Source organism: Catharus ustulatus, chromosome 1 (assembly GCF_009819885.2).
Source record: "Catharus ustulatus isolate bCatUst1 chromosome 1, bCatUst1.pri.v2, whole genome shotgun sequence".
Lineage (NCBI taxonomy): Eukaryota > Metazoa > Chordata > Aves > Passeriformes > Turdidae > Catharus > Catharus ustulatus.
The window spans coordinates 110442856-110470403 of record NC_046221.1 but is presented as its reverse complement, the minus strand read 5'-3'; the positions used below and the strand labels follow the sequence as shown (position 1 = coordinate 110470403).

Genomic DNA, 27548 nt, shown 5'->3' with positions numbered 1-27548 from the left:
ACACCCCAGTGGAGCTGAGGGAATTTCATCTGGGATTTGAGCAACCTAGTCATCTGTGGCATTAATGCTCATTTCAACAACTTGTCTGAGAATGTCAGGGAGAGCATGTGCACTGAGAGGTGCTGGAGAACATCCAGCCTTCTTTTCTGAACTGCTTTGAGCTGGATCTCGCATCTGAATAGGGCACTCATGTCCTATTACTTGGCCTAAGACAATTCTGGGCTGCCCAGAATACTAATGACACACTTGCTCCACAAAGTATTGTATTTAAAGACAAGAGCCTTATTCCTGACACTAAGATTAAATGTTTTATTTTCAGCATATTTCTTAGTGACTCTCAAGCATAGTAGAAGATTTCTGTGTTTCATCATCCTAATACTATACACGTCTTTTCCAGCACTGCAGGCAGCTCCTGTCATGACAATCTGTGTACACACAGCTTTCTTAGTCTTCACACTTTGCCACAAGCGTTTAATGAAAGATGAGATTAATATTCCCATTTTGGTACTGTTATGTACCAGCCCTTGCAGAAGAGAAGCACATTAATTACCAATATGTGATAAATGAAATCTGAGACCTACAAATATTTTACTAGGCAACAGTGTATTTGCAATTTTTTTGTTATAATTTAATTTATTATATGCAAAATTCATCACTTGAAATTTCATTAGTGTTTAGTTTCCTCTAGGTCATTAGTCCATTAATCTTTTGATGGCACTTTATGTGACATGGAAAGAATTACAGCTGTAAGGGTGATTTGAACAATAGAATCTTTTACATTTTTAAAGCATTCTCATTATGGTAACGATGTATAGCATTTATTTCCAGAAGTAATGATGGAATTTACCTCTAATATTTATATGAGTAAAAAAAAATTGTTTAAAAAAAAAATTATTTACCAACCACATTTGAAGACCTCACTCCACCTATCCTGCAAAGTGGAACCAAAGAGGCTGCTATAGTACTAGCAGTCTTAATTTTCTTCCTCTAGGCAGCTTGGTAGTTTCAACATATCATCCAGAGCTTCTCTTAGAGTCACAGTAAGAAATAAAATACTTAGATGCCATAGCACATCTCCATTTATCTGAGCATTTTTTTGCATTGAAAGAAAGAACATAAAGCAGACATCTTCTACACACTAGAAGTAATGGCATAATTTTGAATACAGCCAATCAGAAAAGTAGAATGGGACAGAGTTTCCTCAATTTCTGAGGTTCAGGCCCTTCTCAAGTGGCTGGTGCAAGCCCATAATCTAATTTTGTTTTGTATCAAGACAAACAAGGACTAAGGGCAGCAATGTGGAAGAGTTGCAGTCTGCTCTTAGATTTCTCTTGTTTCTTGCAAGATCCACATAAACTGAAGTGCTTTTGTCAAAAGCCAAAGCTACAGATCAAAAGTAGCCTGGATTAGTATTTGTTTTCATGGTTGGGATTTTTCATTTAATTTTGGAAGATAACTGTACAAATTAAACACGGTTTTCAAAGAAAACAAAGTGGATACAAAGTATTGAATCATTATATTTACACATTTGTTTAGATAAACACAACTGGTACCCGCTGTATGAAAGCAGGTATTTTCATCCAGGATATTATTTTGCTTATTTTCTTTGATCAGAAATCTCCGTTGTCTTGCAATTTTACACATTCATCAAAAGTATCATTCCAGCAAGAACTATCTAGAGAGTCCTGACAATATTTTGTCTCTATCCAAGATGGTAATGGAGGCATGATTTATTGGGCAGCACCAAAATATCTGTGGTAATTTTTTAAAAACTAGGTGATTGTTCTTGACATTTTTGTGGTTAGAGTGAGAAAGGTGGAAGCCTGCTCAAGAGGCTGTTTTATGAAAGAATTGTTTTTAGTAAGTTTTTGTCTTTTCTTAATACCTTTAAGAAGCTTAGTTTGGTGGATTCTGTATCAGCAGATCTCAGCTCAAAATATGGGTCAAGTAGATTTGTCCACGTAAGTAATTTTCAGTTTCCCTGAGTGTTCACTGGGCTAAATCCTCACTTTCTGGTGATCCCTCAGACGTCATACCTATGGACCTCCCTTCTCTAATGATGAGGTCCATAAAACAAATGTTCTGCTCAAGTTCACCTCCTTTGAAGGAACACTGAAAATAGTGTACAATTTGTTTTGAAAATAGTGTACAATTTGTTTTGGTCATGTTGGTCATCTTCACAAGAGTTTGTTCATATTTTTTTTCTTCAATTGTAGAAACATGGCCAATCCTTTATTTAGGACACCTGAAGAGTGTTATTGTCACATATTATCAGAAGTATGACACACAGATATTAACCCTCAATTAAAACAGATTAACAAAGCCAAAAGTTTAGTATTAATAGTGGCTTAATTATCTTTTTAGAAGTGACTGCTATATATAGCTGTTTTCAGGAATACATTTTTAAGGTTTGCCTTACTCTGCTTGCAGGTGATAGAAATAGCCCTGATGCATCAGCAGCTTATAGCTCTGAAATCATGTTTCCTGTATTTTTCGAAGATCCTGTTTCAAACACTTCTTACTCACACAATTACTTACCTTCTTTTTGTCCTTGTATCCCAATCTTTCATGCTTTCAACTGACCAACTACTCCTTCCAGTTCCTTTTTCCCATCCCAGCTTAATAGCAGTCACCCCAGTCTCCCTACTCTGAGTTTTCCAGTTCTCTTACACCCCCAGCTTAAGATCTCCTTTTTCAGGCTTTCTTGACTTACAGCCTCACTTGAGGTCTAACTCAATACTTGTTAGAATTTTTGCTGCCCTGGTCATAACAATTGGGCATCTGCGAGAGCTGAACAGGAGGATGTAGAAATGAACCTGGGGGTCAGAAACTGGGAAAGGATCCCAGGGGAGTGAAGTTTGCAGGTGTAGGAAGGAAATGTCAGAGGAGAAGAGGATGTATGATGGATCAAGGTTGAGTTGAACCCCTGTACTTTCTTACATCATACTAACCTTATACTAAATTTTTAAAAAATATCTGGGATTTCATTTTTGCACCTTGTAGGACTCTGCACTTCTAAAACAGTCTGTAGATGAGGAAGCCACAAGTCCATGCTTGTGTTTTCTGTTGGGGGCTTGGTGACAAAAAGGTGTTATCTGTCTCTGAGCAGTCACCTATTTTACTTGTACAGCTAAATAAACCCCAGGGGTTTTGTGAAGTTCCAAATTTCCAGGTATGGAGATGCTGCCTCTGCACTGGTTCCTGTGTTTCTTGCTGGTCCTACAGATACACTGGAGCCAGCCTTCAAGGATGACTCCAACAAAGAGTTGCACTTGAATTCCTGCTGAAAGTGGTCTCCAAAATTACTTTGCTGTGGTTTTAAAGCCTTTCTTTTAAAGACCAAGAGAAAAAATGTTGTTTCTTTTATCTTTTCCTGAGGCATGTTATATAAGAAAAGGAGAATGATAAAGCATGAACAATTGGTTCATTAACAATTGGTTAATACAGGAAAAACAAAATTTACATCTGTAACATTGTTTCATTGAGCTGATCTTATCTGGTCCTCTACTTATGCACCTACCTGTAGAGACATACACACCTTACAATTTTATTGTTTCTTTATATTCCTGAATCTGTAGTTATGATAAGAAAATCTGTTCTGACCTTAAAATATACCAGACAATGAAATTAAGATATGGCCCTCAACTCATATCTTGCTTCATAAAAAAGCTTGACTTGAGAAGGATCAGATTCTTGGCATGTTGCCTGCAGGTAAGGTCACAGCACAAACAAGAACCTGTGTAAATATGACGACAAAGAGGAAGTGTTTCTAACGAACCTGGTCGTGTTTCTGCTATGACAGCATCTGTGACATCTGATGGTTTCCCAACGCCAGCCTGGTTTGTTGCCCGCACACGAAACACGTAGCTCACACCTTGTGTCAGGCCACCTATCTGGAGGAACCAAATATATGTATGTAGTGATGTGTTGCAAAACAATGATTTTAATTTCACACTTACTAAGATCAGTCTGGATATTTGACAATTCTATTTAATTTCTTGTTTTGTTTCTTTTCCAGTTCTCTTTTTTTTATTTTTTTTATTCAATTCCAGAGTGACATGACATGACCTGTGTGATTTGCTCCTTCCTCGTGTGCATAGTTAATGTTCAGGGAGAGTCACTGCTGTCATTGATTTCTTAGCAAAAGGAGCACTGTTTTTGGAACAGGATGTTTTTAACCCGTGTACATTGACCTCTGAAACATCATAGTCTTTTACTGCAGATAAATGCTGGCTTGAAAAAATTAAATTATCAGGGTAATAAGTGCCAGCCACACCTATTTAGAAACCAAGAGGGAATTTAATATCACAGATTTAATTGCAGTGATTTGAGGAATTATACTGACATTATATCACCTGGGGATATTCTTTTTAAAGCATATATGAAAGGATCACACTTTCAAATGAGTTGTCTTTCAAATATTCTGAAAAGCATAAAAATAGCCAACCTACTTCAGACTTATCTCCAGAACTGAGATACTGCTGATCACTTATTTAGAATCCATTCCATGAAATTATGTATCATATGGCCTACTGAGTGTTCCTTTAACTGGAGTCATGATCAGCACAGGATGATGCTATCAAAGTCTGACTTCCCCAAGGTTTTGCTGCTATGCCAGTATTTGAATCTTCAATTATTTACCTTCAAGTATTTCTTCTGAAGGGGTTTCTCATTGACACTTCTCCAGTGTTCTTCCTTTGCTTCAGTTTCCTTCATATCAACGTAATAACCAACTATGGGACTACGACCAGAATAAACTGGTTCCTTCCACAGTAACACCAGAGAGTCCTTCCTAACTTCTGTGCATTTGACATCATGGGGTGGCCCTGAAATGTAAAAGTTGGGATTGTGGTGTCAAAATAAATCCCAAACGGACCAATGCATAAGACTCCAGAACCAAAACCAGACAGAACCCAGAACTGTACACCGAATTCATGTAACATTTAGATCCTCTCTATCATACCTAAACCCAGTGTAAACACAACCCATGCCAATTAAAAAGACTAACCCAAAACACAATCTAATTGGTTGAGATTGGTATCTTGATCAAATATTCATGAGCTTACTAAATGCACAGATGACCCCCAAATTCGGGGAAATAAGTTAATTATTAAGCTAATGTGCTGCTTCAAGGACTAGTCTAAAGTCCACTGAAGTCAGCGGAGGTTGTTTTCTTTCATTTCAATGAACGTTAAAAGGTCAAGTATCTGGCCTTGTAGTGATAGATTTAGACAAGGGATACAGGACCCCATTCTTCTCTGCCTTGTACCTTAGACAGGTATTTATGTCTAGCACTTAAACTAGAAAGCAAAGTGCCAGACGCTGTAGAGAAACATAGAAGGAAAGATAAAGAAAACTAAAGAAGCTGCTTGTAAAATGTTCACTTAAACAGGGATTATGTAAGGCATCATTGCAATGGTACTAAATCAAAGTGCTGATGATTCAAGCCTGGCCATGAACTTCAGTGTCCTGTTGACTCCCCTGCAAAATTCCTGCATTAGATAATCAGTCCCAGAGCACCCCTGGGCTGTGTCCCACTCAGGATCCTACCAGGCACAGCAATGGTCCACTCTTCACACTTGAAGGGCTTGCTGGGTTTAGAGGGTGCTCCAACCCCTGCCAGGTTAGCAGCAGCCACCTGGAACTGGTACACCATGTTTTCCTTCAGGTCTTGGATCTGCAGGATCAATAAGATGGTACCTGTTAACTTTGGATTAGGACTTCAGAAGAAAGTCACAATGACAATTGTTGAAAACATGAGCCTGAAGTGTGCCTGAAGAGGGAAGCATTATTGGCATCTTAACGTGATAATTATTTTGGCTTTTTCTCTGATCATTGATGGAGCACATGTGAGTGGTCTTAGCACGCTCAAATTGCAACCCCCTTTTCCTATTGATAGACACTTTAGTAGCCAGGGAGGAAACAGGGGATTGCTTAACAATCATCTTAGTCTGTCTCGTGGTACGGAGCAAGTTCACTTAAGGCAAGAGTTGTCCTCACAGTGGGGTGAAACTCAGTCTTGGCATTGCTTTTCATTTCTAAAGCAGCTCAACAAGGCTGTGGCTAGCACTGTCTCTGAATTGGGTCAAGAACTGATCACAAGAAGCAGTTGTCACAGAGCTAGTTTCAGCACCAGCAAGCACTGGGATATGTCCACCAAGCCAGTAGGAATTCCATTTATTGTGAGGGCCTAAATTACAAAATATAAGACTATGTCAATGAACTTACAGATGACAGTCAGTGCCAGACTAACAAATGAGTGTACAAACAATTTTGCAGAGAAGTTTAATAGAAGTTTAATAAGTTTAAATTTACCCTCATGGAATTAAAACCCTCTGAACAGTTATCTGTACACTGAATCATAACTCATCCCAACCCATCTTTGAGATTTGATTTGAAAATACTGCCTGCTCCCCCAGCAATAACTGGAGTTAGCCTCTTACCCTGTATGCCCTCTCAGTAACAGCCTTAATGTTGGCCTCCTTCCACTTCCCAGGAACTCCATCAATCACTTCCCTATAGTTCACGTAGTAGCCGGTAATTTCAGTTCCACCAATGGCTTCAGGTTGTTTCCATCCCAGCACCATGGAGTCACGAACACTCTCGAGCACCACGATGTCGTAAGGTGGAGATGGAGCAGCTGTTTCAGTGTGAATAACACGTAAGTAGGAGGCAAGATTTCAGGCTTGCTTTCACTTACCGTATCCTGGCGGCTCCTACCCTGTGCTTCCTAGTTAGGACAATATTTATGTGCTCAAGGGAAGTTTCTGGAACTGGAATAAGAAATGCAGGATAAAAGCTTCCACAAACCAAATGCAAAGTCCAAACAACATAGGAATTAGTTTCAGGATCCCCTGTTTTTGAAAAGCAGGCTGATACATAGCAAAAGAATGTGTTGCAATTGCAGCTCTGATGCAAGTGATCAGGACTCACTCTACTCTGTGAAAAATGAGGAACTAAGACTTACATTGCAGGAAAAGGAAAAAAATTAGAGATGCAATGATTTAGTTTTTGTTTTTTGTTTTTTTGGTTTTTTTTTTGCAGAAAGCAAACCCCTTTTCACAATGTTCATTGCAGTTTACTTTAAAAAAAAAAATTAGTCTCACATTCTTTCCTCCCAAGAATTGCCTTTATCTGTTTCTTTTTTTCTTTTAAATTTATACACTGTGCAAATTCTATCATTGCACCCATCATGTGATCTTACCTTAATGGAAGGTAGAGTGATCATAGGCACTGCAGTATGACCAGAAATGGAATATGTCTGCTACTGGAACTTACATTTAAAAATATGTGGCATAATCCTCCTTCTTAGATTATTTTTTTTTAAACAATACAGAAATCATGCACTTCATCCCAACCCACTTTCTTATATTTCTTCTGTATCTAGTAGGAAAATGCTTGCCCACATCCAATATGTAACATACCAGTGAAAAGCCTTACTTGTGCCCCTGATGGAAATTCCACATCATATATGTTTCCTTTTGTGTGTAATGTTTTATATTGGTGTCAGCTAGGCCCAGATGCTCCTAATTTGTTTCTGTTCAACATTTTGTGTCTCACTTCAGAGGTACCTAGCTCTCTGGCCAGGTACCAGGACTTAAATGAAATTCAAGCCAACATTTCTTAGGCAAAATGGGTGTTTAGGCACTGAAATTTAAAACATGATTTTGTGCATTTGCTTGTAACTTGATAGGTTTTCTTCCTTACGTATCACTATTAGTCAGAGATAGACAACATTCATTAGCACAGTGTGTCAGCAGGTAAGATGTAGCTTAGGCTAAAATCCACAAAGGATCTTTGTATTTCCTAACAGATTTTCATGCTTACCATCATAATCAGATTTTGTTTCCTTCCCACACATACATATAACCCAGAGAACAGGTAACCAGATTCCTAATAAATTACTAAAGTGTTTTAGAAATTATATATCACCTTGGATATATTAATATGCAGTCAAACAAGCCATTAAATTACTAACCATATTAATATGTTTCACTTTCATTAACCACTAAGTTTGTAAGTGATCTCTAAATACCATTACATGCATAATGATCTTAATGGAGAGTTGAGCACATAATTAATGGGTTTGATAGAAGATGCATCACTGTAGAGCACGTCCACTTGTGGCACAGTTGGACAGAAGTACAGCAGTCTGAAGTGGACCTACCAAAGCAGCAAAATCTATTTATTTCATTAATTCTCACCTGTATCTTTATTCTTTGTAACTTTTTCCACTGTCAAGAGATCCTTGGGTCGAGACTTACTTGCCTGCTTAGCAGCAACTTTTTGTGGTGCAGATGTGACAGCGTCCTTAACCATTTCTCTCGTGTTACTGTCTCCTGTACTCCCCAGTTTGCCACAGCTACTGGGCAGTGTCTCTCTATTAAATTTAGCATTGCAATTTAGCAAAGCATCAGTGTCAAAGATAGGCTGGGAGGACTCATGCATGCCTTCCCAGCTGGTAGTGCGGTCTGTTAGTCCAGCAGCTTTACCACTCAGTTCAGGACACACACCGGGAAGCAATCCTCCCCCTATAATTGCCAGAAAACAGCAAAGACATTTGGATTTAGAACACATTCTTTTTTCTTCATTTAGGCAACAGAGTTAAGAAATGCATGCACTGAACAATACAGCCGAAGTATGACAAATCACTGTTTACGTACAAAATGTTAAGCTTGAATTCAAGAGAATTTGAAGTGCATAGAGTACCTCTCATCCTGCTCACAAATAATGCTTCTTAAAAAACAATGTCTAGTATTCAGAGCAGCAAACAAAAGATGTAAATTTAATAGCATTCTTACTTTGCTACAACTATTTTAGTATTAGATCTTCCAGGTCACATTTCTGATCCTGTCAATTCAATCTCACAAAATTGCCCAAGGCCACATCTCTGCTCTAAGGTTGAGAGGTACACAGCTTCAATACAAATAGAGTGAGGGTGGTGCAGGTATACAATTTATTCTAGTCCAGTGATCTCATTAATCTTTATGGATTAGTTCAGGCAGTGGCAAACAGAAACAATCCATCAGCAAAGGGAGAGCACACAGGGTATAGAAGGTTTACACATGACACATTGCACTATTAGGTTTAGCCATGGAAACAAATTTCTTAGGAAGTGACTGTATATAGGATGGTGTGCATTACAGGTGATATACCAGATTATAGAATCAGAATGACATTCCCATTTTCCAGGATACCTATTGAGTGAACTTGGCAGTGCTCTCATACAGTGGTTCACAAGAAATACATGAAGAAAACTGGATGGTGAAGGTGAACAGTCTGCAAGAGTGCAGTGAGTGTGAAACTGTGTCTGTGAGGCTATAGAATCTATGTATAAACTATTATTTGCAGACAACATTGTGAAACAAAACAATTAATTAATTACTAATAATTGCTGAGAACATATTTGCCTAATTAATTACCATTGAAAGGGGCAATGGAAAATATCTTACCAATGGCTGCTTTCACCTCTATAGGCTCTGATTCCTGTGAAAATTCACTGAGTCCCGCTGCATTCACAGCTCTGACTCTGAAAATGTACTTCTCACCATTGCTGAGCCCATGGCAAATGAATCTAAAACAAACCAGTCAAAGAATATTTAGAAAGTATTATGGAGAAAAGAAAAGTTTTAAGGGGGAAAAGAAAGCATTTCTTCCATGATATTTATTCTGGTTTCTAAAACACAACAAAGCATGACCCCAGTTACTTATATGAAGGTCAGAGAATGCAGAATCTGGGCACCTCATTCACACAAAAATGTCTAAACTCATCTCTTTTAAGATGCCCTATTTCAACACTCTTTTCTTCTTGAGACTACACAAGTTTCTGTGTTACCACAGGGTCTACCTCACTTCTGCCAGTATGTAAAATCCATACTTCCTAACAGAGAAATGTGACAATCTGCACAGGTAAGGTCTATATTTGCTTCTTGTGGGATATTTTTACAACACAAGTAAAAGACACATGTAACACAGGTTCCCATAAATCCCTTCCAATCATAAATGAAAAATTGCAAATTTGGAAAAATTACAGGGTATTGTACAGGAGCTAAATTATTTTTGTACTTCACTGCCTGTGCCTGACTGCATCATACATTATATCACACTGACTGAAAATGCAGGGAAAGAAACACCTGTGCAGTGTACTTATATCACAACAGATAGTAACTCAGAACTATATTTTTATTTCTATGGTGATGAAACATCACATTTCATATTTTAAAACATGCAAAGAGCATGAAAGTTCACCTACTTTCAATGTAGCTACAATATAACTCATAGAAATAGATATAAAAGGATGTAATAATGGCACACACAAATATAAATGCAATATAAATGCACAAGAGAATACATAAAGGAAATTGTTGTGTCTGTGTTCAACCAAGTGAGGTTTTAGGTACTTCTGATATACTAAACATTCACAATGCCCTTCTAAACAGCAAAGCTGGTCCAGGAGTATTTAGCAGAGTCTAAATTATTGTAGTAAGAGCTGTCACAGATAGCAAGTACAAACAAGCAGAATCAGTCAAAACAAGCGAGGACTACTTCTGTATTGACATCATTCCACTTGAGGAAAAAGTTCTGAACTTTCTCCTTTAGACTCTGAAGATTACATACTTATTCAAATGAAACTAAATCTGATTTATCTCAGGAAGTTTTAAATCTTGATTATTTTTTCTGATTGGAGACCAAGCTTCATATTGGTAAGAAATGTGGGTTTGTACCCAATATTTAAGAGTGTTCATTAATTTCTTAATAATTACGGTCAGAAAACAATACAATATGCAGTCAGAAAGTAATATTTTTAGTGGGATATAGTCCACATGTCCTCCTGACAGTTCAGATACACAGTTCAGAAATGTTTAGAGCAGTCTTCCAAACCAAAGCTCTTTGCTTCCAAACATTATACCATTTAATTTTCCACATTTGTAACTTCAGTCATTCCTCAATGCCCTGTTTTTCATCAAACTGATAGGCTGTACAAGAGCTAGAAGTAGCAAGCTGCTTCTCTTTTCTTCATTAGCAATGTCCCTGTTTCTTCCCCCTGACTAATTGTTTCTAATATAATGTTGATTATAATTTCTCTTTGGACATAACTCACAGTTGGAAATATGTTTTTACAACTTCTTATGAGCTTCACATGCAAGAGGGATTCCAGCCTGCTGGCTGGCACAGAGAGATTAGCTCTACTACTACCACTGGCTGGAAAGCACATATATCCAATATATCCGACATTGGTGACCATAATTGCCATGGTTGGAGATTAATCACCTTGTGCCTTTCACTGGATTGTTGTTGCACGGTTCCCAACGACCAGATCCTTCCACACTTGACTCAATGTAGTACCCAACCAGCTCCTTGGCATCTGGGGGCTCTGTCCAAGTGACAACAACTGAGGTATCTGTATTCCTAGTTGGCATAATACGGCCAGGAGCTTTGGGAATATCTATGGGAGAGAAGCAGAAATAAATTAGTGGCCTGCCAGTTAAAACTTACAAATAAAATAAGCATTAAATTCTATTCTTGATTGTACTAGAGTGACTTGTACAGATTTAAACTTAAAAAAACTACTCTGATTTAAATTAAGTGATCTGTCAGGACAGGACAGGATCAGTAGGCTCAAGCCTTTGGTGGTGAGGTTCTTCACTTCTATATTGCCTCAGATTCAGTGTATTTCTTTAAAATCATATTTAGTTTATCCCATCGTGCTGAATATTTGCACCAGAGATGTGATTTGGAGCTTTCTAAAAGAGAAAATGCACTAGGTGCACATTGAAGATCTTGTGTAGTCCACAGGATAAGCGAGAAACCAAGGCTTCTGTTAAGTACCAGGTTTTTGAAGAAGAGACATTTTACACTTCTTAAAAAATGTATTTCATGCACATCCAAATGATCTGAGAAGTCAATATGAAGTGAACAGAGATCATTTGGGAATTGGATTGAAATCTGCATTGGTCTTTGGAAACAAATTGGTAATGTAGGCGTAGCTACTGACGACTTACTGTATTGAATATCTTGGCTTCTCTTCCAGTGAAAATAGTCTCTGCTTCCATGTAAGTATTATATTCTTCACTTTTGTTTAATTTGGCAAACAAGGAAGGTTAGACTCTGCTGATGTCTGGGCTTATTTTCAATAAAGACTCTAAGTAAAACAAAACATTTTTGTACTTCCTTGAGTTTTCATTTTCTTTTGCTATTTGCAGTCTTTGCAGTTCTTGGCATTGTTATTTGCAGCTTAATTTCCTTGGTTTGCATCTGTCACTTGACTACATTAAAGGCTGAACAACCCAAACAAAAACTATTTTAGTTAAAGGGAATAAATTGCTGACTGCTTTTCATAGTTAAATTATTTTTTTGGCAGCTACCTGCATGCAGACAAAACAATTACATCACAAAGTGAGAAGTTACCGTGGAGGTAATTTAACAGACAGGACCACATGCTTACCAAGTTTGTCATCCACTACAGTGGCTTCAGTTGCTTCTGAGGGTTCACCAATTCCAGCTGAATTGCAGCAGCGAACTCGGAAGCAGTAGGATTTGCCTTCAGACAAATCAAAAACTGCAAAGCGAGGAGACTTCACAGGGATCTCGGTGTTCACCCTTTGCCAGTCCTCTGTGCCAGCAACACACTGCAGTCAAACCCAAAACCACATTTAGAACAGAAGAACCTGAAGGCTGAGGGTCCCACTCAGCAAGGCTTTCTCCCTGGACCACTGAATTCATGTCTGCTGTGGAGGATGGGGAGACACATCCCTTCTTTGGACCCTTCCACAGAGTAAGCTATTTCAAAGCTTATGAATCTGCCAGATGTTCACTTACTCCAGAGAACATACATAAAAGTTTACTGATTTTAATATAACAGAGCTAAACCCTCTCCACTGCAAGGAAGTGACCTTATTAACTGCACCCAGTCTGTACCACTTTCAAAATGAGTTTTGTAGATATTCAGCATTATGCTATGAGCAAAAGCCTAACATTACCACTTTGCTCCTACATGCTCATGTGCCACTCCGTGTTTTTAGGATGACTTTCAGAATTTGACCCTCATTTTCCAGAAAAAAAATAGCATTTGCAATTAAGTTGTGAATTGTTTTTACTTCTGTGGCTAGAAATTCTACATACCATGATCACTTATACTACTAATACTAGTGATTAATTTTTTGCTTTGATTTACATTAAGTATAATTTCAAGAAATGGCTCTTGTTTCTGAGGGATTCAAATTCTCATCTTACTATGTGACATTAGTGCTGAGTACTCAGCATGCAATTGGTTATTTAAAAGCTTTCTTATATGGAAACTCAAAATTCATGTATTCATCCTCTCTAAGGCTGTTGCTAAGTGAAACTCATTTATTTAGATGAGATTTTGTATAAGAGATGGAAAAAACATAATGGGAAGACATTTATGTCTCCTTTGATGACACCTGTAGACTGATAGGAAAAAACATTGATAAGAAAGTTTATGAGCCAAGAGATGCAAGTAGAAAGAGTGATGGTGTGAAGAATTTTCTAGGCTAGCAGCCATGCAAAAACACCTCAGGAAAGCAGAACACTGAAATTAAAACTGATTCTGTTCTAGGAGATCAGAAAATAAATTTTGTGATCTTTGTTGAGTTGGTAGAGCAAACAGAAAGTTAATGCAGAGGATAAACATGAAAAGGCAGCTGGAATATAAAGTGCTGTTGACAAGAAACTCTTGCAAAATTCTTCCATCCAAAATATTAACAATCTCTCCTGCCAGACAAGCTCCATTTATACAAATTATATATATATGTAATGGCATATCTATATATATATAAAAATATATGTATATTTTTTATATATATGAGATGCATATACATAAAAATAAACATGTATCATATATATATGCATATATGTAAGCATGTGACTGCTCTGTGCTTTAACATTATAGAAGGAGTTTTGTTCTGTCTACTCTGGGTAGGTCAGTGACACAATTCAAGAAGAATATTACTGTGTATGACACATTCTTCATCTACTTTCCTATTTCCCATTTTTCTTTTATTCCCAGTTTATCAGTTATCTTGATGAAATTCTAGTCCTTGCCCTAATTTGCAAGTCTCAGACAGAAATGAAGGTAACCAGAGGTCCAGAAGAGATGACAAAACAAATGTAAAATATTGCCACAGCATGATTCTGATGTTGTCCAATTTTACCTTTTCCACAAAGTACATGATACCCTCATGACCCCGCTGTCCAGGAGGTTTCCAGCTAAGCACAACATAGTTCTTGGTGGCCTCAATAACCTGGAGGTCTGTGGGAGGACCAGGAACAACACCCTCTGAAGGACAGGGAAGAATAGGAAAGGCAACTTGGATTTAATTCTTCCTTTTTGTATCAGAATTAGCATCACAATTAAAAAATAAAAGTATCAATATACCTCAGCACATAATTTTTCATTTTTTAAATGTAGCATTAAAAGTCTTCTAAATAATGTGGTTTAATTTCCTTCTTTTAATTCTAAGCAAGATTTCATTAGGTCCTGAATAATGAAACTTCTCCTCAAAAAGTTGTTGAGTTATTCACGGTCAAGTGACTCTCAGAACAAACTTTGGGTGTGTGCCAAAGTCCACTGAACTCACTCAGAGTTTTCCTAATTACTCAACCAGCTTCACATTAGACATTTGTAGGCAAAAGGGCTGTGTTTACCTGCAGGTTCTTCCTCAGTCACAATAATCTGTCCAGTCCAAGGAGCAGAAGGGTGACCTGAAACAAATGCCAGAGATAGCACAATGAGAACAATGAGAAAACCGACTCTTTCATGGCTCAAAACTAACAATTGCAAGATCCCCACGAGCTCCACTTTTGGTTAATGTTGTGGCTGTTGCTCATGTAGCAAGCTAGTTACCCAAGCTAGTTGTAAGCTTACCAGCTTGACTATCGAGAGCAGCTCAGCATTTAACACAGCTAGAAAACTTAATCCACTGAATCATCTATTCCTTCATGAAATGTCACTGAAGTCTCCTAGGTGACAAGCAGAGGTATTTGGTTCACTCAGCTCATCATTTTCAGAGAATTAGTTTCAGCTTTATTTTCCATCCTCTATTCCTTTGGTTTAACAGCTCACTTATTAAAGGAACAGCTGAATTCCTGCAGGCTGCATCTTGTCTCTTTTTAACCACTTTCTCTCATATTACCAGCTTCTAAATCATGGGTCACAGTCACAAACAGTAACAGCTCAGCCTGAGTCAGCATGTCCACTTGATAAATTTGAGTGTCTCTCTGAGTAACCAATATGTTATCACACTATTGGAGTTATGAAGCTTTCAACCAGGTCAGTGCACTTTCAGACACAATTTTTTGTGTTCATCTCCAGGTTGTTCACCTTACATTGGCTGACCTGTTTTGCAGATGATAGAAGGAAGAGAGGGAGCACGTGGGAAGAAAAGATTATGAGGGATAGGAGGAAGACATACCAGGAATAGGCCACCAAACCCAGACTTCTCGTCCTGTGACAGCTCCCATGCTGGCCATTGAGAAGACCCCAGGCTTAGGATTTCACATGTCTGACTGAGTGTAATGTTTCTTGGCAGTGCCAAATCTCCTTCCTCCAGCCTTTTGTTTTATCTTGAATGGAAACCTAGATCATCTGGCTGCAGCACTATACCCAGTAGCTCATACGATCTGGGACCGTGGGAGCACTGCAGCTTTGAGTACAATACCCCTTCACATTGGACCACTTCAAACTGTAAAACTTCAGAAACATGTAGAAACAGATTTTGAATAGAAGTAGAAATTTATTTTATGCATATGATTATGCCATATGCATAGAGAGGTGGGTTTGGAAGCAAAATGTCTGAGCCATTGTGAGACCACAGCAGAAACGCCCGTGACTTGTAAAATGCTAGCCCTAAAGCAGAGAGCTTGGGATCTGTTGGGCTGTCCTGGAGCTGTTCTGAGGTTATTGCAAGGCTTGGATTGTCACATGAGCACAGAGTCAGCCACCCTTGTCTGTGGCTCAGAGAGAGACTATTCACAGGATCTGTTCAGCTGTTTTGTTGCCTGAACAAAAGCAAGTCTCTCCAGGCAATTAAACTCTCTTGTGCCTTTTTCCCCACTTCCTGCAAGTTTGGAGCATAACACTGTAGTCAGCCAAAGCCATTTCAGCAGATAGAACACTTAGTGCAAAGAGCACTGAGATGATTTCTTCTTGGCAAAGCTGTCTCCAAAAAATATTTTGGTTTTGCATTGCTCCCTCTAGTGGGATTTTGAAGGCTTATGAGTTGATGGTCATAAATTTTTTTTTAAAGTGAGTTGTGACTTCTTAAACCTCTCATGCAACCTTGTAAAAAGCACATCTTACTTCTAAGCCTGGCTCTGTCAGCAGGATCCAGAGCAGCCACAGGCTCTGACACTCGGGATGGCAGGCTGACACCAGCTTTGTTCACAGCTCGGACTCGGAAAATATAGGAACGGCCTTCAATCAGACCAGTGACAGGAAAACGAGCAAACTTCACGGGATTCTCATTGCACTGGGTCCAGTGGGAGGTGCCAACCTCACACCTGAAAAACACAAACAGCAAGAGCAATGCTGGGAAGGGAAAAACATGAACTCAGGGCCCCTGCACGCCTTTGCAGCTTCACCATCTGTCCGTGCTCATTGGCTGGTCCGCACCAGTTTCCCCGGCAGAATTGTGCACTGGTGACATCAAAGCAGCTGCACCAAGGCTGAAGTACCAGCTGGGCATGCACTAAATCCCTCACAGCTGCACCCCTTCTTTCCAGAACTGAAAAAGGGATAAGAGCAGACTCACTTCACTGTTTAAACCCTCCGAAGTATGCTTGGGGAGTGTCAGCTTACTTGAAGGGACAGGAAATATCCATCCCTTTCAGTCGCCAGAGGGACAGGACACTACTTCATCGTTCCTGCACAATGGACATCCCACAAAATGCTGGGCTTCATGGGGTGCAGAGACCCCACAGCGGGTTCTGGGACCCCCACAGTGAGTTCTGAGCTGTGAATGGGGTCAAAGTCAGGCACTCAGTCAGGCCCTGCTTCAGAGACCAGACCCCTCCCAGGGGAGCCTGTGGTGTGCTGGCTGCAGTCCCTACAGTGACAGGAGCCAGTGTGGTGCTGCTGGTCCCACAGCAGTGAAGCCTCACACATATCAGGAGGCTGGTTTATGGCACAAGGAAGATATGACCAGCAGCCACAGCTCAGGGAGGCCAGAGAAGCTTGTGGTGATGGCTTTCCTGTATCCAGCAACATGGCATTTCAGCTTGGAAGAGACTATCTGGTGAGATGTCTGCCAAAGAGAAGGTTACAGTTCCTACCCAGATTTCTTGGTCCATGCAAGAACCTCTCCTGAGAAATGTTACCATCCCACTCAGGGTGGTTTTGTGGTTCTTGTGTCTGCTTGGGGTAAAGGATGCCCAAGCTTTGCTTCTACCATTAGCACAGACCAGTCCTGCTCAAGCCACCCCCTCGACTCCACAAGGCAGTTGGGGATAGCCTGGCTGAATATTTGGGTCCCTAAATACCTTTGGTGGGATCCAACACTGGAGAGCAGTAACACAGCTTTGATTTTGGGAGCAAATGAAGAATAAACAAGGTGAACACAACAGATAAAGCAAAAAGCCATTTCTCATGCAGTTACTCTCAGTGCTAACATACCTCCATAACCTAGTTTTAAAATGAGATATTATTGTTCAGAGTCTAGTCCTGTTTTTGTATAGAATTTTTAAGTTAATGCTAAAGAGCCATAGCTTAGAACTAACAGAACATAGTTACAGCAGTGACTGGTCTTCAAAAGCTATCAAAACAGTAAAGTTATATTTGAATGTTAGATTTATTTCACAAATCAATACCCTTTTTTTACTGATATATACTTTATGTATATTCAAAGGCATAATATAATGGCATATATATATATGTTTGGGTGTTTTTTACGTGCATTTGAATATGGCCAGAGGAACCTCATATGATGAATTCTATTACTGAAATCAAACAAATATTACCAGCACTGAAAATCACTGCAAGTCTCAAAACACTGACTTAATTTCTTAAATCACAGGCTTCTAGGATCCTGCCACTGTGTGTAACACATAAAGTTTTCATATTTTTAAATTTTTTTTCCTTGAAGCTTGTGAATGTAAGAGCTGGAATAACAGCATTTGGGAAAGAAATCCAATTACATAGTAACTATTAGGAGAGAGGCAAGAGAGCCCTGGTACTGAAGGAGCCACAGCTGCAAGAACTACCAAGCTTACAAAATCCTGAGGGCTCTCAAGCCTTAGAGGAAGAAGCAAGGGCTGAGCTGTGCAGATCTCACAGAATCCTTTCTATGCAATTAAATGAAGCAAGATGTGATTATTTCCATGAAAGTTAGATCAGGCCAAGCCAATCCAAACAAAGAAAAAATAAAAAAGAAAAAAAACCCCAAAAAATCCCCGAAAACCCAACAAAAAAAAACCCACCAAAAAAACCAAAAATTAATTTTCTTCTGGCCAGCAACAAAAGTGAAAATAAAAATAACAAACTACTGTTTTATCTCATTAATGTGCCTTTAGTGTTTTGAGTTGGAATGAGCAGCAAAGCGAATTCTCCAGTCCAGAACACTCACTGACCTGTCAATAAAATACCCAAGGATGGGGTTTCCTCCATCGACAGCAGGTTGCTTCCAGGAGACAATGACATAATCTTTGTTGGCATCTAAGCACTGCACATCCAGTGGTGCACCAGGGGCTCCAGGGATTTCAGCATCAGCATCTATGAGGATGGTGAAATGTGTTTGCAAATGTGAGCCACAGTTCTTTCACAATTATTAATCTTTAAGGACAAAATTGTGCTCCTACCAGCTTCAAAAAAGTATTTGATTTTATATTGCTAGTGTTTTTCTAGGTTTTGACTTTTCTTTGCAACATTTACAAATGTTTCATATGTTGCAGCATACTGTAAATGCAATTCACCTAGACATTTTAAACAGAATTAGTACCATACATTCTGGTTAGGGAGCTGCAAGAGACATTGTTGAACTGAAAACTGGGAAGCCAGGCAATAGTTGAATCAAAAGTATTCACCCACTGGATATAATACTAAAATAAATATCTCATCTCCACTCACAGTCCTTCATGGTTTAATTTTGGCTGGCTGTGACCTGCAAAGGTACCAAAACCTTTTGAAGTTTAGTTATACCACACATACATTATCACTGTGGAATAGAAACTTCATAAAGATAAGTGTATTGTTCCTTTCAAGTGTTTACCACAAATGCTGGTGTGAAAGGGCCTTGACTCCTGCATCAGCTTCTGGACATGTCTTATCTAAATCCTTGAAAAATAGAGCACAGTGCTGGGCACTGGGGAATTTTGATTGTTTACAAAGAGTCTGACTTGTGAGATGGTGCAATTTTCATGTAGAGAAAAATAACCTTTGCAGGAGGATTCTGTGAAAGACTTTAAAATAAGAAATGTTGTTTCTCTGAAGAATAACATCAATATGTTATTGTGAGCTACTTCAAAAGAAGACCTAAGACGTATATACCCGAATTAAAAAAAACCTGCTAATAGATACTCTTCAGACATTCCATATAAACCTGAGTTCTCAGAAAGGTTTAATGTTTTGAGGCATTATGGATTTTTGTTTTACAATATACAGTAATCCAAATTTCTCATGATTTTGACTTTCATGAAAAAATGCCTTATTAGAGTATTTAATATGTTTCATTAAGTAAAACAGTAGTTTTCCAAAAAAAAAAAAAAAAAAAAAAAAAAAAGAGGCTGATCAGCCTCCAGGAGGCTAGGATTTCATCCCTGATGGCTTGCTGGCAAATGATGACCTGTAACCGTGGCAGAGGAGTCACGCATGCTCTCCAAACCCATCTGAACATGTAACATTATGAGCCTCCCTTACATTGATACACTGATTTCTGTGTGTGACACAAAAAGACAACTGCTCACAAAAAGACAACTGCTCCAGCTTAAATACCAGAGCTGTCATTTAAAGCAAATTTGGCTACAGTTTAGGAGGAGTAATGAGGAATACAGTAGCCAACCAAGATTGTGGGGGACCATTTAAATAGGAATATAGAATATAATTAATGCAGATAGAATTTGATGAACACACTCATTGACTAGGAAGATACTAGGGGTGGTGGGTTCAGTCAGGTCACACCTGTGTTGCAGAAGATGTAATAGGGTTGAGGGTGATGACTTACATATATGGCAGCATAATAAAATGAAAATAAAGTAAAAATGAAAATAAAGAAAGACAAGTCCTATTTCTTGTCACATCATTTAAATAGGCTGTTTCTTCAGGTGATAAAAACTGCTTCAGCTGTATTTTCTCGGCAGGTTGTTACCTTACACAGTTCTGCTGGACTTGGCAACAAGGAGCCATTCTGGGCACGGTCTCAGAGCCAAGAATTTCCAGAGCCTTTTGAATTGGGATTACACACTTCAGCTGTTTTTAGCAGCTGGGAGAGATATAGAACCAGCCCACAACATGGTAGCCATGGCTCCTTTTAAAGAAATAATTCTCAGTGGATATTCAATGAAGTTTTTGATGGTACAAGCAAACAACCCTCACAAAAACGCATTTTAATTCTATTCTTCGCTGCATTACTTCAGAAAATTCACATGGTGGCTGAGATTGGCAGACAGCTCCAAATATTGCCTAGTTTAGCCCTTGGCTCAAAGCAGAGTCTGTGAGAGCTGGTTGCCCAGGGCCATGTCAAATCAGGTTTTGGGTGTCTCCAAGGATTAGGACTCCACAGTCTATTCCATTCCTCCCCTCCATCAGGTACAAATGGATAAACTCCTCCCATGATCTCTCTTTTCCAGGCTGAACAGTCCCAGCTTTCTCCGCCTTTCCTCATATGAACGATGCTCCAAGCTGTAAGCCACCTTCACATCCCTTCAGTGGCCTCACTTCAGTGAGCCTGTGTCTCTTTTTTATGTGGGATCCCAGAACTGGATCTAGCATTCTAGATGAGCCTGACCAGTGCTGAGTAGGTGTCAAGGATCACCTCAGCCTGCTGGCAGTGCTTTTCCTAATGCAGCCTGGGATGCCACTGTCTTTTTGACAAGGGCACATGTTTACCCTGGTCCACCAGGATCCTTCCTGAAAAGCAGCTCTCCAGACAGACACCAGTCTATTCTGCTGCAGGAGATTATCCTTCTCCAGGTACAGATCTTTGTGTTTCTGTCCACTGTATTTTTTCCTTCAGTGTGTGGTAGAACCCCTCAAACTGCACAGAAAATCTTGATAAAAACAGTGCAGTTTAGCTAGCAGTGGGATGGTTACAAAAAAGCATTTGTAACTTATTATGTGGATTTTTCCTCCTTATGACTGATGTTCAGCGCTCTATAATACCCTAAATTTCCTCCTCAGAATGTCAGTGGAGTTTAGAAGTCTTCAGGCTCATGACACCAAAGCCTGACACATGCATGGATTATTTCCAGAGATAACAACTGAAATGTACATTTCTAGATTCTATTAATACAAAATTATTATTTTATTGTTATGGGGGTGGGGCAGGCGGGGAAGCACCTCAAATATCTGGGACTGATTTTGCCACCACATTTTCCTCAGCTCTCTAGTGAGTTTTGTGCACAAGACAATATCCTACCTCGAACAAAGACATAACCACTGTACTCTTCATAGTACTCTCCCATCGCCACTCGGAGCGTGTACAGACCTTCATCTTCCTTGTTTGCATGAGTCAGGGTTAAAGAAGCTCTCTCCCCACTCCACTGCATCTGGACCCATTTGGATGGCGTAATAAGAACACCTAGGAATTACAGAAGTTCATGATGACAACCAGCAGGATCTACTGAGGAACAGGTTCTGAATACAGACAATATATTGGGATAGATTAGAAGTACAAGAGAGACCACTCTTATTGACAACATTCTGTCTTTGAAGATAGTCATAAATAACATCTAATTCTACTCTCATGACAACTTTGATTTCAAAGCATTACTTCAGAAAGCAATAGTTCTTTATCAGCTGTTACAGAACACTGTGCAACTACTTAAAACATATCCTGGTGTATAAATAAATAAATAAATAGTAAATGAGCTCTATAAATGGGCCACATAGGTGTTGGCTCTGATAAAAATGTTTCTAATTTAATTTTTTTTAAGAAATAAAAAATCCCTAGAAGACATTTTCACAGTGCTTTGTCAGTTTTCTGTGGTTTCACGTCAAAATGCTAAATTATGAAGCAATTCTAGTTGAAAAAGAGAAAATATTTTCATTGGAAAACCTGAGAAAGTGATGATCAAATCATAACGTTGACATAAACTGAAGTAAGTAAAGATTTACATGGAAGAAGTTATATTTGTTCTTGTCGAACATTCTCACCATTTCTGTACCACTCAATGTCTGGTTTGAAGCGCTTGATATCAGGATTGATGACAACTGTGCAGCCCAGACTCATTGTCTCGCCTTCTCTCCCAAAGGCCACATCAAACTTGTCAACAAAGCTGATTTCAAACCTGGAAGCATAGCCATGAGGGGTAACAGCAACTGTAAAAGAGAAAAAAAAAATCTGTTTTTCTTCCCTTCTGTGACAAGAGTAGGAAGAAAAAGTACTCAGTGATTACAAATACAGTCCCAGGTAAAGTTCAAGGTATAAATAGGAACAATATGTACGTTAAGTCATCATCTTCAGAGGTAATTGCAGTGCTGGATAATCCAAGTGAGAATCAACTATTTCTTCATTCATACAACTCTAGTTTTACAGCTAGTTCATTTTAGCAGGGAGAGGCTTCTGCAGAATTTAATTTCAGAATTTTCAAAATTTCTAATCCCGTGTTTTATCATAAGGTTTGTTTTATAACTTAAAAAGACTTCTATTTGTGATTAATTATTTGTTCAGGTCAAGTGTATCTTTAGCTTATATTGTTCTTGTCTTTCCCCATTTTGACTCCCTGCTCTATCTCACAGCAGTCATGTGTCCACTCAACCTTTGTTTTTGTAACCTAGTAAGCCTTTTTGGGGGCTGCTATTAATATAAAAGGGGCTCTCCAATCCTCCAGGCATTCAGGTAGCCTGTTTCTAGTCTTGTTCCTGAATTTATCTTTTTGAATGCTGTGTGTCCCAGGTGGTGTGGTTTTCCAGACAGAATATCCTAAGTGCCTTTCACTTTTACTGTACATATATGGCAGAGGAGCTTCCATGTTTGTTTTGAAAACAGCTCAGCTGATAAAAACTAAGGTCATTTTACTTTTACTCAACTAGCCTACACAGGTAACTTTCCCTCTTCTTGTGATCAATGAATATATGCAAATCGTGATCTTTCTTTTCCATAAAAAACTGATAGATCCCAAATTTTATTGGAAATACATGGAAGTCTTATCTGTCAAACTTTTCATGGGGTTCCTAGGGCACCTTCACCCAAATGGCATATGTGGGTAGATTGCCTTATTATCATGGAAGCATGGATGCCATAGTGTTAAAATGTGAGGTTCTCAGATAAAAGAAACCACAATTTCTAGCTTGATATATCCCAAAATAATCTAATTGTGTTCTGGATATTGAATCTTTTCTGTGCATTTTCACAGCTTATGAAACCACATAAGCAGCAGACAACAATTAAGTCACCTACTCTATGCAGGCATATGCTTCCCATGCCATGTTTTACATATTGCAAAAGAGGAAGTGGTTCTCTCTTTGACAGATTCTATTTCATAGTGAAATGCAATATTAACAGGATGTTTCTTATATAAGCCAACAGACCAAGAAGGCAATGCCATTTCCCCCCACTATTGAGGCTAACACCATCCAGAATTGTGGAGATCCACACCCTTGTAAATCAGACCTGCTTCTTTTTAAAATAATGTTACTAAATATTCTGTTCAGTCATGTGCCATGATGTCACAAGTACAAATGGAAGTGTCAAAGAAATACATTGCAACTTACATGGAGAGAGGGAAAGATTTCTAGCATGCAAAAGACTTGCATCGATTTCTCCTTTGTACCCTACACAGAAAAAGACAAAACTGGTCATTATCTCCAAAAAGTAAAGGCTGGTAATGTGCATCTTAAGAAAAAAAAAAAAAAAATCCTTCAAGGAAATATTTTGCAACCTACTCTTTACCACGAGGGAAGCATAAACCGAAACTTCTCCTTTAACATTCATGGCAGAGGCATGATACTGGGCAGTGTCATCGAATTCACATCTGAAATTATAGAAATCATTAGGCAGAGCACCCATTTACTCCTTGGCATAGCCATAATCTAAATACTAATAATCTAAAACTCCTCTGGTGTTTTAGATTAAGGAGACCCTCAGAAATCTGGGTAAAATCTATAAAGTAAATGCCTGGGAGAGAGACACACTGGACACTGGACTGATTGCAGCTATTAAATGTTTCTCAGTGTTAAACCCCAAAGTTTGAAATAAATGTCTGTTTTCAAATATCACTTACAGATTTGAAATTGGGAATACAGCACAAGTAGCAAAAACTACTGATAATATTCATCACTAATTTACTGTCTTCTATGAAGAGATGCCTAACATGGAACTTGTAGGAATGGTAGGTTTCATAAAATATTTTCAGAGGGCACCTGCCAGTAAAAAAATTGTCAGATCCAGATTGTTGTTGATTAGGTCTCATGCTTTCAATGTTTTTAATGCAAAGTGAGTGCAAAAATTTTCCACTTGGAAAATGAGTCCTGTTGAAGATCTTTCTTGTATATAAGGTGAGGACATCTCAGTTGTGTTCCTCATTTCAGTAAGAATTGTGAACTTTGCTATATTTGAAAAACAGTTAACTCACATAGTTTTACATTTTTAACTGTTCTCATCAAGCAGACAGATGGAAAAAGTAATCATAGATGTCCCACATTTCTGACTTAGCCATAAATAGAATATTCAGATAAATAATCCAGATAAATAACTCAGGTAAATTGCATGTCCTCTACTGAGGTAAACCAGAACTGCTTCAACATTTAGTAGACAGCATTTACCACAGTTGATATCACCTGACTTGATATGTCTTACATCCCCAAGAGGTATGTTCACATTTTGCAGGTCTCATTCTATAGCAACATTTCAGCTTAAGCTGTTTGTTAAATTATTTAACACTTCCTTACTCGGTAATCTCCAGAGAGTGCAGCCCATATCGACTTTGAATGATATACTTGCCAGGGTGAGCCTGTACATCAATGGGCACATTATTCTTGTACCTATGGAAAAGCAAAGAAGCAGTATGTCACAAAGAGAAGTCATTCTGTACTTTAAAAGGTCAAGTGCTTGATATTTGAAGTAGAACATCAGCTTCTGCATGTTTCTCCTAGATAAACTGTAGTCTAACTCCCTGGGAAGACATTACATATTTTTGGAAGTGTAACCTTTCTCTTTTTCTCTTTGACCTGCCCAGGTAGATTTTATTCTTAAATTAAAAGAAGAAAATAGTCTTGAGTGGGATGAAAATCAGTTCATAATACCACGAACTTCATGTTGCTATTTGTAAAAGAAAGGAGGGCTTGCTTGAGCAACATCTCAGAGTTTTGTAAATGGCAAATAAAAATCTTGTAGACATCTTACGTGCTAGCTATCATAAACATTTTGTTTGGTTTACATATTTGACCTACTTTTAAAACCTTTATATACACAAAAAATGCCAGGTAGAAGGTTAACTTTTTTTGTTTTCTTGCAACTTAACATGGTTAATCTGGAATACACTGTGAGGGTTTTCTGGCACAGGTGTATCTTCAGGTAGGAAAGGTTTACTGTTCAAAATTCCCAGTTGTCCCAGTTTGAAGGAATGAATGAACCAGTGCTGATCAGTGGTGAGCTGGTACTGCTAATTTATTTTATACAAACAGCTTGGGACTCTCATAGTGGAAGAACTGTGGTACATGATAAATTCTTCCTCTTCAATTGTTGCATAAAATGTTGCTCATTCTGGACAATACGTGGTGTAACCAAGTAAAGTTTGACTGAATCCTGTCTTAAGCAGGCATTGGAAATACGGAAAAGACTGGCAGTAGAAGTCTAATAAATGAATTGCACTCTGAGTTGTATTCAGTACATTTGGAATGGATTTGAGGTCCATAAAGATAAAATATTTCCTAAGAGAATGTCCTATTTTACCTAGCTTTCCCTGTTCTTCATAAGGTATATACATATAAAGAAAGTAAAATGATAAAAGATGACACATAAAAGTACCTTCATCTTTTACTCTGATGTTGCTTAAATAAATCTTTCTTCTCACAACAGGCAACCAGAAAAAGAAGTTTGCTTCTTCATTTCAGATTTTATATTTCAAACCTTTCATAATTTTCAGTAAGGAAAAGGAACTGGTCTGGTGTCAATGGCTTGCCCCACTTCACCAAACAAATCAGTAATTAATGATTTTATTTTCACCAAGAATATTATCCATTGAATATATGTCAAGATGAAGCTAGATCCACAATAAATCTGAAAACTGTATTCAGCACCATCAGTGTTGTACAATAAAGAATAATTCCCTGACTACAGATATTTGGGCATAGTAATACACTGAGAGTTTTCCAAGCCTTTAATTCAGTAAGGACTATAAAACCTAACGCTTTTTATCCTCATCTCCCTCACAGCAAAATGTCTATGAAAAGGGACTCAGTGCAGGGCAGTACTCTCTATGTGCACATCAATTATTTGCAGAGATGCCTGACCTCATTATTCTATTATCCTGGCTTAGGCAAAGAGTAATACATGAGCCCAGCAAGAGTAATTCATTCACCACCACTCTTCACCTCATCTATGGGGTGGTGCTCCCCAGACTGAACTGCCTGGGAACATCAGGGCATCTTTATATTACATCTAATGTGTCAAATATTTTAGAAAATAGAATAATGCCATCCATTCTTAATATTTTTCAGGGAACATGAAATCCTGTAAATAGGACTTAAATCCATAGCCTCTTTACATTGGATGGCAGCATTCTTTACATCCTATGGCAGCAAAGATGTTTGGGTACTGTGCAGAAACAAGCTTTTACTGGGTCATGCCAGCAGCAAGAAGACTTTCACTTCTCTTGTCTTCATTATCAGGCTAGTAAAAAGTAATTTATTCCATTTTTGCTTATTTATATTAATCTACAGAAAGAATAGGACTTGTGGTAGAAGGACCACTTGTTATTTCTGGAAATGCAAATTCCAGAGCAGCCAAGTCATTAGCTAATGTGGGACTGCAACCTCCCACTGTCATTAGCCACTGATAGTTTATGCTTTCTGCTACTGGTTTCAAATGTCCTGGGTTTTCCATATGCTTTTTTTTCCAGGGGAGACAGAACAGCTGCTTCAGGCAGGTTTTCTTTAGAGAAAGTTCATAAAGCTTTATAGTTTTTCAGGCACAGCATTAAAAGGTCTTAATTGCTTATACAAAGAACTGCAATACTCTACTGACATTTTGTTAGAAAGGCTGAATGAAAGCTGACAGATCCAGGTCAGCACTGTTCTATATCTTAGAGCAAAGACACCTGCTCAAAATGATGTGATCTCTTTTTTTTTTTTCCCCATTAGTAGCCTGTGGCAAACTGAAATCCCTTTGGAACTCAGATGTACAGTAAAATGATGTATTAATTTCCACCATCCACAT

At 38.5% G+C, this 27548-nt stretch overlaps 1 protein-coding gene across 3 annotated transcripts in view; it reads right to left on the bottom strand.

The window, feature by feature from the left end:
• Positions 1-27548, bottom strand: part of MYOM1 (myomesin 1) — a 68249-nt gene that overhangs the window by 24803 nt on the left and 15898 nt on the right. For 2 of the 3 annotated variants that reach the window (XM_033080539.1, XM_033080521.1), the window contains exons 5-21: positions 25061-25153; positions 24056-24144; positions 23885-23944; positions 22325-22489; positions 21588-21749; positions 18586-18727; positions 16322-16521; positions 14668-14724; positions 14175-14299; positions 12446-12629; positions 11272-11446; positions 9453-9574; positions 8205-8531; positions 6444-6640; positions 5551-5677; positions 4642-4826; positions 3779-3893 (exon numbers count right to left, since the gene is read on the bottom strand). In XM_033080539.1, coding sequence (XP_032936430.1) covers positions 3779-3893; positions 4642-4826; positions 5551-5677; positions 6444-6640; positions 8205-8531; positions 9453-9574; positions 11272-11446; positions 12446-12629; positions 14175-14299; positions 14668-14724; positions 16322-16521; positions 18586-18727; positions 21588-21749; positions 22325-22489; positions 23885-23944; positions 24056-24144; positions 25061-25153 — 2525 coding nt within the window. The remainder of the gene's footprint in view (positions 1-3778; positions 3894-4641; positions 4827-5550; positions 5678-6443; positions 6641-8204; positions 8532-9452; positions 9575-11271; positions 11447-12445; positions 12630-14174; positions 14300-14667; positions 14725-16321; positions 16522-18585; positions 18728-21587; positions 21750-22324; positions 22490-23884; positions 23945-24055; positions 24145-25060; positions 25154-27548) is intronic. The other variant, XM_033080529.1, reaches the window with a different exon arrangement.